General features: G+C 41.3%; 1 protein-coding gene across 1 annotated transcript; it reads left to right on the top strand.

The window, feature by feature from the left end:
• The first annotated feature begins 334 nt into the window (after window positions 1-334).
• On the top strand, window positions 335-10,995 carry PDK4 (pyruvate dehydrogenase kinase 4). Its single transcript, XM_063324872.1, has 11 exons — window positions 335-639; window positions 1,447-1,588; window positions 2,627-2,698; window positions 3,276-3,460; window positions 3,902-3,991; window positions 4,514-4,591; window positions 5,243-5,319; window positions 5,995-6,093; window positions 6,373-6,483; window positions 7,199-7,312; window positions 8,423-10,995. The coding sequence occupies exons 1-11, from the start codon at window positions 489-491 to the stop codon at window positions 8,564-8,566; spliced, it is 1,263 nt and encodes a 420-aa protein (XP_063180942.1). The 5' UTR covers window positions 335-488; the 3' UTR covers window positions 8,567-10,995.
• The last annotated feature ends 1,676 nt before the right edge of the window (window positions 10,996-12,671 follow it).

Here is a 12,671-nt window from a genome sequence, read left to right as displayed (position 1 = left end):
GCTCGGAGCAGCGGGAGGAGCGCGGTGCCCTTGGGTCCTGGCAAGGCCGCCCACGCCGCTGACATTGCCCGGACCCTGCCCGGTAAACAAGGTCACGGGAGGCGGTGCAGGGCCAACACACCTCCCCCCCCTTCCCGGCGACCTGCCCGCTGCCGGCGGGGGGACAACGGCTTGGGGGGGGGGGGTTGACGAAAGAGGGAACCCCGCCAACGGCAGTCACGAGCCGCCCGGCACCGGGAACGTTCCGTTATGGGCGGGGCCGGCCGAAGCCCTGCCTCCCCCCCCCCCCCCCCCCCCCCCGCTTTCCCGGGGGTTGTAAATAGAGGCGGCACGTGAAGCCGCTCGCCACTGGCGAGGGGAACAGCGAGAGGCTTTCGGGCACCTACTGGACACCGAGCGAGCCACACACCGAGCCACCCACCCGCTTACCTGCCCCTGACTGACCGACCTGCCACCCCCCCACCCGACTGACCGCCGCCACGGGAGCGATGAAGGCCGCCCGCATCGCCCTGCGCGCCGCCACCCCCCTGGCCGGAGCCAGCGGGGCCAGCAGCCGCCGCGGCCAGTTGCCGCTGGAAGTGGAGCAGTTCTCCCGTTTCTCCCCCTCCCCGCTCTCCATCAAGCAGCTGCTGGACTTCGGTGAGAGGCGGGACGGGCGAGGGGAGGCGAGGGTGGTGGTGGCTAGTGTGTGGCTAGTAGCCTGTCGCTGGGGGCTTGTGAATCCCGGGGTGGGGGCGGCGAGCCCCCTGGCTGGGGGGGTCCGGAGAGAGGGGAGTGGTCCCCGCTTGTGGACCAGCCAGCCCTGGAGGTGGTCGCCCCAGGCGATGTCCCCCCGCCGGTGCCAGCCCCGGGGCCGGCCGGCCCCGGGGCTGGCACCGGCGAGGGGACATCGCCTGGGGCGACCACCTCAGGCGCCCACCGAGCGATGGTGCCTTGTGACTGCCTGGACCAAAGCCGAAGATAGGCTTCAGCTCTAATTCGGCGATGTTAATGGCATGGGGAGGGCTAAGAGATTAGTTAATGGGTGTTTTGGTGCTCGGAGGTACGCGGTATCGGGGAGGAGTCGATTAGTCTTGTCCTGTCGGGGAGCGAACGAGCTGTACCCAGATCCGATTGCTGCGTTGGCAGCCGGCGGACCTGTGCTCACACGACCTTTTTCAGTCGTCACCACGAAGAAGCCCGTGTTTACAAAGTGATTCTTCTAGAGGATTACAAATAAAGCCCCGTGTCTAAGTGGGGAACGTACCAATATTCCTCCCAGGAACATGCTGTCACGTAAACAACATCCAGCACAAACGCGTACATACACTTAGGACAACTGGCCGGTAACAGCATGATGATTGCAAAAGAGCGTAGCCATGAAGCCTATGGAAACACAGCAAATTGTACCCGTATCTTGAAACTCTTTTCTTTTTTACCAAACTTCTCTTCTGGATTTGTTCACAGGCTCAACTAATGGATGTGAGAGAACTTCCTTTGCGTTTTTGCGCCAGGAACTTCCTGTGAGGTTTGCAAACATACTGAAAGAAATTGATCTTCTTCCTGATAAATTGCTAGGAACCCCATCAGTGCAATTAGTAAAAAGCTGGTAAGTTAAGAGCTACTTGAATTCAGCCTGTAAAATCACATAGCTTTGACAACTTGGTTGTCACAGACTTTTTTTGAATGGTAGAAGACGATAACAAAATACACTAGAAATGCAGTTTCTTTATCAAAGCTGAATTGCAAGCTGTTATACACTGTCCTTTTCTAACATACTAAAATCACATTGAAAAACAGCATGGTTATATTGTTATTTTTAAATAGTTTTAAGAAAACCAAACCAACAAACCATGACAGTTTGGAATAGCTGGTAGAGCAAATCTCGCTTCTTACCGTTTAAGAAGGAAGACAAAAAAATGTGTTCTGTTCTCACATAGCATTACAGACCCTCAGAGCTACACAGAAATGGGAAAGCAGGCTATATACTTGTTTGAGTCTCTGATGGAATTACTGACAGAGGTTCTATTCCATAGCACATTGCCTTAGCTTGTGCACCAAGCGTTTGGAATTCAGTTGATATAATGTCTGTGGTTGACACAGTGGTTGAGTCTGATTTAACCTTGCTTTACTGGCATGGTTGCAGCATTTGCAAGAATGGCTGGCATAAAGGGTAAAAGTATTAGAGTGAGACCCAGAAACTGTTCTTAATCTAGCCAACGCTTGTGCCTTTGCAGTGTGCGTCAAGGCTGTCAGATGTTAACACAAGAGGCTCAAGTACTTAGCTTGTGCCAAAGCTGATCAGATTTGGAAAAATTTTGCTTAGGTGACTTTCTGATCAGTGTTGTCGTTTGGATCTTCTTTTGAAATACCTCCCTTCTTAAGAATAGTAAGGGGTTCCTACATACCTAAAGTGAGGGTTTAGATTCCTTTCTGGGGAGCAGGCACAAGAAAAGACTTAAAACTTCTGGGGTTCAGGCAGTCAAGAAGTATCCATCTGTGATTCTATGCTTGGATGGAACTTTGATACTTTAAAGATACTTCAGACTTCTAGCTGATTTGTTAAGAGTAATGATTTGGACAAGACAAAGTATTTTTTCTGTTCCTAGACTAATAAAAATCAAATGAATGTGTCCTTTTTCAATAGGTACATCCAAAGCCTAATGGAGCTTGTTGAATTCCACCAGAAAAGCCCAGACGACCAAAAAGTCTTATCTGAGTAAGCTTTTTCATTTGTTTCTTTGAACTTTTCATCTCGCATTCTGCTTTTCATAATGTAGTCAGTTTAGAATGACAGCTGTCATGAGCTTAATTTGATAACCTAGCCCAAAGTGCTGTGCACAGAACAAGCTGGTTTAAATCTATGATGATGTTTAGCAATGTTACTAATAAATATGGCCCATTACAGCTCAGTTTCAAGGGCATGCTGCCCCTTGAACTGTCTTGACAGAAATAACAACAGAAACTATTTGTGATATCACATCCCTGCCTCTTTCCAAGATGTCTTTTTCCCTTCCTCACATTCTCTTCTGCTCAAACTATTATGAATGAGTGAACAGGCAGTGAATTTGACGTGACTAATGATTACACCTTTTATATTAAAAACATCAGACTCTTCTGGTTTAGGTCAGTGAGGAATTAATTTTAAAAGAATGAAAAAAATATACCGTGTTTTAATGTTAAGGTTGTTATGCGCTTACGTGTGCTGCATCTGTATTAGATAATGACATTGTACAAAGCTTGCCTCCATGTAATCTTAGAAAAATGTTCTAAAAAGATCTTTTTTTTTGACCTAGCTTTATAGATACATTAATCAGAGTCCGAAACAGACATCATGATGTGGTTCCTACAATGGCACAAGGAGTAATTGAATACAAAGACACGTTTAAAGTAGATCCTGTCACCAATCAAAACATTCAGTATTTTTTGGATCGTTTTTACATGAGCCGCATTTCTACCCGGATGCTAATGAACCAACACAGTAAGTAGGAATTTTTACCTGAGGAAAAATGTCAGCCTGTTGAGAAACATGTTACTATAAACATTCCTTAAAAGTGTTGGAGATCTGCCTTGGATGATTTTGTGTGACACTGAAAAGTTAGAAACTGAATGTATGACTTAGAAAACAAGTTTTCCCATTACTTTCCTAAACCACAGACTGATTGTAATAAGTCTTGTGTGGAATATGTAGCGATCTCGTTCCTTACATCTGAAAAGCCTTTAGATGTTGAACTACAGAAAAGCCAACATTAGTTTGCTAGCAGTAGATTGTATTTTTAACTCACAAAAGGCATAAACAACACACATTATTTTGTGACTGTACGTTGTCATCACACTGTATTAGTCTAAGTTTAAGGCTGGGGTTTCTTTTAAATAATACAGTATTTGGGATTAAATATAGTATTATTTTCATCTTAAACAGCCCTTCTTTTTGATGATAAATCTGGCTCAGGGCACCCGAGGCACATTGGAAGTATTGATCCTTGCTGTGATGTTGTTGAAGTAGTGAATGGTATGTATTCTCAGATTCTTACCATTTCTCTTCATGATCAGTATTTATATCTGATTGCAAGCAATTTGGGTAACCAACATACGTTGTATAGGATGCTGACTGGTTTTTTTTTTTTATTGAAATAGCTGAAAGCAGTCTATCCAAACAAAGCTTTTATAGGACACAACTTAAAATACAAAGTAGCAGTAAAAAATGTGTTGAAATAAGGTGAAGTGACAGATGAGGTAGGAGTTAAAGTTGTCTGTGGTATTGAGATTGGCCTTACCTACTGATAGGTAACAGATGCATGTGTTCTACAGAGTTACAGATTGTACTGAAGATTTGCCCATGCTGCTGTAACTGCCTGTTTGTTCAGTTTTTAATGCACACAGTGGATGCAATGTTATCATTCCTTTGAGACACAAGCTTAGTTATTCTGTAACACCTTAGCAGTTAACAAATCTTATTTTGCTATGCATTAGAATGAATTTCTACAGTGTTTGATATTATACTTCACATATTTTATTTAAATAAATATTTCAGATGCTTTTGACAGTTCCAAGATGTTGTGTGACCAGTATTACTTAACATCTCCAGAACTGAAACTTACTCAAGTGAATGGTAAGATGAGACCTTTTATGTCTACCTTCCTATCAGTAGCCAAGCTGCTGCTTTTACTGAATCAAAAGACTCCTAATTCTATAGCCATAATGGTACAACCAGTTGATCTGTTGTGGGCTAGTTCCTCTTAATTTTCTGTTACAAGCACCTCATTTAATCCCCCATGTCCCTCAAATGTCATTGTATCTTTAACACTAGATTTCGTGAGGTAATACCTCTGAGTTTGAGAGAAGTAAGGCTGGCCTGTACTTAAGGTAACATGAGAAGTTGCTAGAGAGGAGCTCTGTTTCTGGGGTGAGGAAGTGGGGCTGACTGAGAAACACTGGTTCTGCTCCAAGCTGCCTGCTTGTGTCTGATCTTCGGCAGTCTCTGTAACGTCTAAAATCCTTTAATTATAAAATGGAATCAATACTTGCCTCTTTGAGTTTATTTGACGATAAACTGGATTTAAGCAAGTGGCAATTAGAATCTAAACACTGTTACGAGTGCATAAAGTTGTTTGCTCATTTTGGGGGGGGGGGCGGAACCAAAACTAAGGCTTGATTTATTTTCTTGTTTGTTTTGGCGTACAACTTATTGTAAAATTTGGATACAATACAGAAATCCCATCACCACCTTAAATCTTGCTTGTCTCTTTTCCCCTTCCTCTAGGAAAGTTTCCAGGAGAGCCAATTAACATCGTGTATGTTCCGTCTCATCTCTTTCACATGCTTTTTGAGCTCTTTAAGGTAAGTCCACATAAGCTGTTTATTTCCTTAGTAGTCTGAGCTGGAGTGTCAATATTTAAAATATCTAGCTAGATCTGAATGAAGTAAAGCTTTGCATAGGACAGTGAGACTTGCAAAGTTTTCTTACTTGGGGAAATAGCTTTGGCAGCTGGGAAAGGAATGAGTAGTTTGTAGGAGAGTATTTGGACATATTTGTGTGGTGGAAATGGGACAGGGTAGGGGAGAGAGAGAATAAAAGCGGGATGTGGGATTGTGACCACCGCTAGCCATCCCTTTTTAGGGATTACTGCCCTGGTGCCTCTTTTGTGGAGTGCGTGATGCATCTCGAAGTAGCCGAACTAATGTGCTGCCAACATGAGGTGCAGAATTCTGGCAGCCTTTATCAACTGCTGAACTCTTCTCCAGGTAGCTGGTGACTTTAAGGGAGTTATGTTATTTAATTTACTTTGGCTGAGTTATGTTGGGCAAGACCAGTGTAATCTTTCAAGCATAGAAGAGTCTTAGCTATGCTTAGTCACTTTTAGGTGTGAGACCTCCTCTACTCCTCTTGCACTGAATTGCTAAGTGTGTTCTTGGAAGCTAGGCACCAATAGGAATGCCTCTGCATAATAGGCATATTATTTTTAAGTGCGTAGATCCAACACTTTCTGATTATGGTAACCTTCATTTCCATAGAATTCAATGAGGGCAACCGTTGAATTCCAAGAAAACAGTCCTTCCCTTTCTCCAATTGAAGTGACAGTCGTTCTGGGACAAGAAGACCTGGCAATTAAGGTATTTTGTTGGTCTACTACAATACGTGCTTAATGCGATCTTTATGATTACGTATGCTGCTGCAAATTCGATTAGAACTTGCAGCCTCTGACAATAGATCAAAGATACTATCCATGAGCTTTCTGTTAATTGCACTAAATAGAGGGTATCATCTAAATGAAAAATAATATGCTGCAAAACAAATGTTTGCATTTCCTACTGTTGGGTTTGTTCAAATAACAGCATTTTAAATACCATTCCTAGTATATGACTGTAGCTAACTACTCTCTCTTAACTCAGATCTCAGACAGAGGAGGTGGCGTTCCAGTAAGGAGAATTGAGCAGCTGTTTAGCTACATGTATTCCACAGCACCAAGGCCGAGGATGGATGATGGTCGAAATACCCCTCTTGTAAGACACTTTCAGTACTCGTGTTACTAATAAGGCTGCTATAAGTGTTTGGACAGATTGGTAGGTTAATAAATTACGAAACGCTATGTCCACCCTAATGCTCCATGGGTGTTATTGAGCCTCATAAATATGAATTAACACTTTCTGAAACAGACTCTTAATATCTAGCTTAGTGGACAAAAGTATGCTTTTAAAGATATAAACAAGGAACACTCTATCCTGAATCTAACCCTGTTGGGTTTTTTTCTTATACTCCAATGACAGTAATTTACTTGGTCTTCACTCCCACTCTGTCTTCAAACTTACTGTAAATTGTGCTATCTTTATGGAGCACACAACTGGAGTAGGCTTAGACTATTGTTTATCCATCAGTAGCAAACTCCTTTTACTAATCACTGACCGTACTGATTACTACAGTTGTACTAGCTGTACTAGTAAAAACAAGGCAGGGAAAATACATAAATGTAAGATCTATGTGTAAAATCTTCCTCTTTCATGGGGATTTGTTTTTTCTTTTAGTGGTTTTGATTTTTTTCAGTGGTCAGTTTCAATATTCCATATGAAACTGATCAGAGATTTGTTTTCTTCTAAGAGACTAGTAAGTGCAAAGGACTTTCTAATAGTTTAAAATCTCTGAACACGTTCCAGCTACTTAATTATAAGTCATAAGACCTAGTAAAAAACAAACTAATCTTGTCTTTTGCTTTATTTTTAGGCTGGCTTTGGGTATGGCTTGCCAATTTCTCGTCTGTATGCTAAATACTTTCAAGGAGATCTAAATCTCTACTCCATTTGTGGTTATGGAACAGATGCTATTATCTACCTGAAGGTATGTGTTTTGATTTGGTTAAATAAGATAGTGTTGATAACTACCATTAATGCAGTGAGGTAACCACTCATACCTTTTTAAGGTAAACAAATTCTCTGCTCACAAGTAGAAAAGCTCTCACTGTCATTAAGAAATGTCAGTGAGATTTGTAACTGGTATCTAGAATTATAAAGGTCACTCAGCTTTAACTAGTCTACTTCGATAACTACTGGTGAAAGCCCCATTAATCTTTTAGATTGTATTAAGATTTCTTACCTACTGGTTCATGGAATACAAAGTACTGGGAGAAAGTGAAGTAACAGAAAGGCGTGAGCAACAGATCTGGTTTCTTTACTGTTGTTTCTTTACACTGACAATCAGAAAGTCTGTATAAACTAATCCTTAAAGAATCTAGTACCTGGTCCTATTCAAGGTCTGCCATATAGCCCCCATATGGCATTCAGATATCAGTAATCTTGAATGCCTGGCATGCAACATGCACTGCTGTTTTGAAGTAACTTGGAAAAAAAGGCCTACGTATTCTTTTCCACTCTTTGCAATTGCTCATGGGGAAAAAACTTCCTGTGAATTTCTTCTACTAAACCAAAACCATGGTTCTAAGTACACTGAAACACAACCAGAGAAGCAAAATTAAGAGTCACAAAAGGAAGAGACAGTCCAGCTATATACATGTTGCATTTCTATTTAATAATTTCCCAATAGAATATTAATTATTTTTTTAGCTGTAAAATATGGGGGTAGGAAAGGAACATATTTTAAAATTTCTCTGGAATTTTGTAAATGTAAGTCCATTTCTTTTCCATGGCTTCCAGAACTATCTTGAAAACAGGTTACAGAGTAATTCTAAGGCCTATAAAAAGGTGTTAATATGACTTGATGTTATGGCATCCTGCCAAATTGTCCAAAGCAAACATAGCTACTGAAGCGCATAAACTCCTGCATCTACTGCCAAAACATTTGTGTAAATAACTTTATTTTGTAGTGTCACTTGCTTAACACTTGAAACATAACTGCATGATTTTTTTATTTTTTATTTTTTTTTTTTGCAAAGTGGCATTATTGAGGGGTAGAAACCAAGTAACTTTTTTTTTTTTCTTTCTCGATTTTTAGGCCCTATCAACAGATTCAGTAGAAAAACTCCCAGTTTTTAACAAATCAGCTTCCAAACATTACCAGGCTACCTCAGAGGCGGATGACTGGTGTGTCCCAAGTAAAGGCCCAAAGAATCTCTCAAAGCAGAGTGCAGCTATGTGAAGAGAAGTTGGTATCCAGGCACCCAAGGGGATCAAGCTGGCTTCTCAAAAAAGACTAGTGTTTGGAAGTATTCCTCTACCTCCAAACAAGCAAATTCTTCAGTTTCAGGACTGGCAGAAGAGAAAGAAGATAAGGATGTTATAGCTTAGGCTGTATGCACGGAATGTGAAATCTTGCTGTGGACTTCAGGATGAGGAAAATAAGAGCGTGTAGGTCTTTAAAGAAGAGATGCGTACAGAGGAAAATCAGGCTATTTTTTTTTGTCATGATCAAAGACTTGATGTGGTAGAGGTGTGCAATTTTTGAGTCCTGTTTAATGCTTGAATTCTGAATACTGATAAATGTCAGTTATGTCAGTGTATATTTTTCTCCTAGAATAGTTATCAGCTCTTCATCTTATTACAGAACTCCTCAGGTAGATAATATCTGTACTTTAAAGCTGTATTTATAATATTTGGAAAAGATCCACTTAACATGGCAGTCTTGTAGCAAGATCCAAACAGCATTCAAATACAGCCTGACTAGAAGGGAGGGAGCCCTGGGAGGTAGGGAGAAAGTTGTTGTGGTGGTTTTTTTCCTTATGTAAGGAAGCCCCATTTAAAAAAAAAAAGTATTCTAGTAATAATTCTTATGTGATGCCTTGCTCTCAGTTACATTGCTAGGGTTTTTTAAGCTGTTCATGGAAAAAACTAGCTAAGTAAGGCTCCTATGCATAAGGTAACTAAGAAGGAAATCGGGATATTTTAGGAAAGTACTGGAAAGAAATGGAAAGCTACTTGGTTATAGCAGCTGTAAGGTTAGGCTACATCTAGCCTACGTCCCTGCACTCCAGAAAACATATGCCAAGTCAGTCAGTTAGGACTTTCCAAGAACTGAAGTCAGACATGCAAGTTGAATGGAAAGGTTTTGGTGATATGTATTGTGTAAGCGACGTGGGGAACAACAGCATGTTTAAAACATGGTCTTGTGGTTCCTTTTTGTCGTGCTGTTAGAAGATGAGTGGCTCAATACACTAAACCAAAATCTGCCTGTCATCTTTGTCAAATTTGTGTTGGACCACACTAGCTCAAAGAGATACCTGGGGATTTGGCTCCTCGAAAGCTGTGATGAGCACTGAAGGTCTGTTTGAAAGGTTTTCAGGAAGTGGTGCTGGAATTAGAATTTTATTCGAAGAACTGTTTATTGCAACAGAAAGGGCTTAGGAAATGAGAAGTTTCAAAATATGAACAGCACGGAATAACTTTTATGAACAGCAAAATAATGGGGAATTGTCACAGGAACAGTGCCAGTGGGAGAGAGCTGTTGGGAAAACATTCCATTCCCAATAAGCTTCTTACTTTCCCATCTTCTTTGTGCGTTTTCCCCCTTGTAAGCAAGGTAAACTTAATGTCAAAATAGAAGCTAAACTATTGGACATTGCCAAACTGACCAGTCAAAGTTCATCAGGGCTGTATAATATTACTTGAATTTCTTAGTAATTAGCATATTACCTTAAGCGTATATGATCCATTGCAAGTACAGTATTTAAAGCATCCTGCTCAGTCGTATGAGGTTTTTTAAAATAGACTTGTATTTGTTGGATGGAAAGCCACTCCATACTCTACTGTGAATATCAAATATTTCTTAAAAGGAAAGAGAAAGCTGGAACCACCTTTGTTTTCTAGAAGTCATGTTGGGATAGATTTCTCAATAAATAGTATTCTGACACTTCGTTTCTTTTAAAAACTAAACTTGGAAGTGTTGGTCATAACTACTGGGCATAATGGCTTCAGTACTGCATCAAGGCTGTTTTTATCCCAGTGAATAAGCTGCAGTTACCAAAGGTCACCAGATGATGCATCTGAGCTCAGCTCAGTGAATTAAATGGATAAAAAAAGTGAAATATCTCTGTTTAGAAAATGCAGATGTGAAAAAGCTGCATTCACTGCCATAACATACTTGAATATTTGTTAGTTTTTGTTTTGGTATTGAATAGAAGGTCAGAAAAACATACCTAGGTAGTCATTGTTGTCAAGAAAACACAAATTATACCTGTCTGTCTGCAGCCGGTAATGCTTGAACATGAGTTGTGTTCTCATGGCGTACTGTACATCTCTAACAGCTGCAGCTACTCCAGGTAGGAGCTGTAACTTCTGACTCAAAGCAGCTGAAGCAAATGGGTGCTGTAAAACACATCTGCGATGTTGCTTGTGGAGAGAAGCTGTAGAGCATGCTCACGCTGCAGACAGAGGTGTGTATAGCACTTAGGGAACCCATGTGGAATCTCTGTAGTATTAAAAAAATTACTTAAGGGCTGTCTACCTAGATAATACAGTACCTTTTTCAGCATTTACTGAATTTTTACTCCTAAAAGTTGAACTGTAGTTTTAAGCCTTTTACTTGGATGTAGATGTTGATATAATTTTATAATAAAATCTTTTAAATGGTCATCTAGTATCTTTGTTTTCTTCTAAGAAGTCTAGTGCAAGCGAGGCCCTGTGTTATTTTAAGTCTTTAAATGGAGTTGAGCAAAGTAACTTTCACACTGTGTCAAATAGACATAGCAGAGGAAAGAAACACTGAAACAACGGTCTGCTTATGCGTAATGTTTCAGCTGCTGAGAGTTTACACAGGGCCTAAAATCAGTGCATCACCTTATTCTTTCATCTTAGGAGAGTTTAGAATTCTTCGTCAGTGCACATTCTACCTTCTAAAATACCTAATTTTTGTTCAGGTGTAAAGAATATGAAAACTCACCACTAGTTTTATATTAAAAAAAAAAAAAAAAATCTCCATCAAGTCTATAATTAACAATAACTTTTTTCACAGACTAAATGAAAGCCTGTCTTCCAGGTCTGTGACAATGGGACAGTTGGCTTTTAATGGCTGGTTTGTAAGAGAATAGCAGTTGTCAGACAGAACAGACTGTTCCATGATAAAACAGTTGTCTGCAACTGGTGCTTTAGTGGACTTGTGTTTGCCTGGGAATGTCCTGCATCCCCCTTAATTTTAAGAAGATAGAGTAACTGTAAAAATGTGTGCAGGTTACTTGAAAGGAGAGGTGAAAACCAGCCACACTCTGGGTATCTGGCAGAAAATCTAGAAGTGACAACCCTGTGTGCTGTTTCCCCTTCTTAACACCTGTAACTTCCCCTTCCCCCCCTTCTTTTCACCTGTAATACTGGAGAAGCAGATCAGATGGCGTAAACTTCAAGCGTTTTGCAATTACAGAAATGTACCACTCAGACAGGTATCAGTTTGTCAGGTGTGTTGGAAGAAACAACCCAGAACTAAAGTACACCAGGGACTTTTAATAAACTACTACAGAAAAGAAAACCAACAAAACCCCCACTCGTTGTGTTTTCTTTTCCCATCCACCTTTACTGTCTTGCAGTCCCTGGAGACAGGACAAACCCATTTTTCCAAGCAGAAATACATATACGTGCACTCTCTACCTCAGCCACGGCAGTCTCGGGAGATGTCCACACTGCACGTGGGATGCTGTGGATGCATCAGGAATATACCCAACTTTCTGTGCCGCCATGTGTGGAGCACGCAGCCCCATCAGGCAACGTGGTCTCCCTGCAGCACGCTTCTCCCACACCATCGATTCCAGCCAACGTCCCACGGTCCAGAAGGTGCCAGAAGTTCAAATGTTGATTTTTTGTTTTCCTTCCCCCGCACAAACCGAGTGACAGAGGCCACACATCCAGCTCCTGATTCAGCAAAGCACTGGAGGTACCAGGACTGTCTTGCTTTGAGTGCGTCAAAGGTTCACTGACATCAGCGAGTTTACTCACAGCTAAAAGGCGTTCTAGTCTCACAAGAGATAAGCAGATGTTGCAGTTCCCCCCTTTGCCCTTTGATCAGGACCTTACAAAGCCAGGTTCCTATGTCAACAGAAACCATGCCAAAGCACCCAATGTTTTCTCTTCCAGATCGTTAGCTAAAACGTGTACGCTGAGTTTGTTACTGGTGCCTTGGGCACACGTCCAGATTAATCTCCCTGGAGCCTTGATAAGCAGTTGTTCGTTATCATCTTTTTCCTATCGCTTAACCAAGATTTCAAACCCACCAGACTTTGCCCTTAGGGTGCAATAATGTCCTTCCCATAGCATTATTACAA

Source organism: Chroicocephalus ridibundus, chromosome 2 (genome assembly GCF_963924245.1).
Source record: "Chroicocephalus ridibundus chromosome 2, bChrRid1.1, whole genome shotgun sequence".
Lineage (NCBI taxonomy): Eukaryota > Metazoa > Chordata > Aves > Charadriiformes > Laridae > Chroicocephalus > Chroicocephalus ridibundus.
This window is presented reverse-complemented; position numbering and strand designations above follow the sequence as displayed.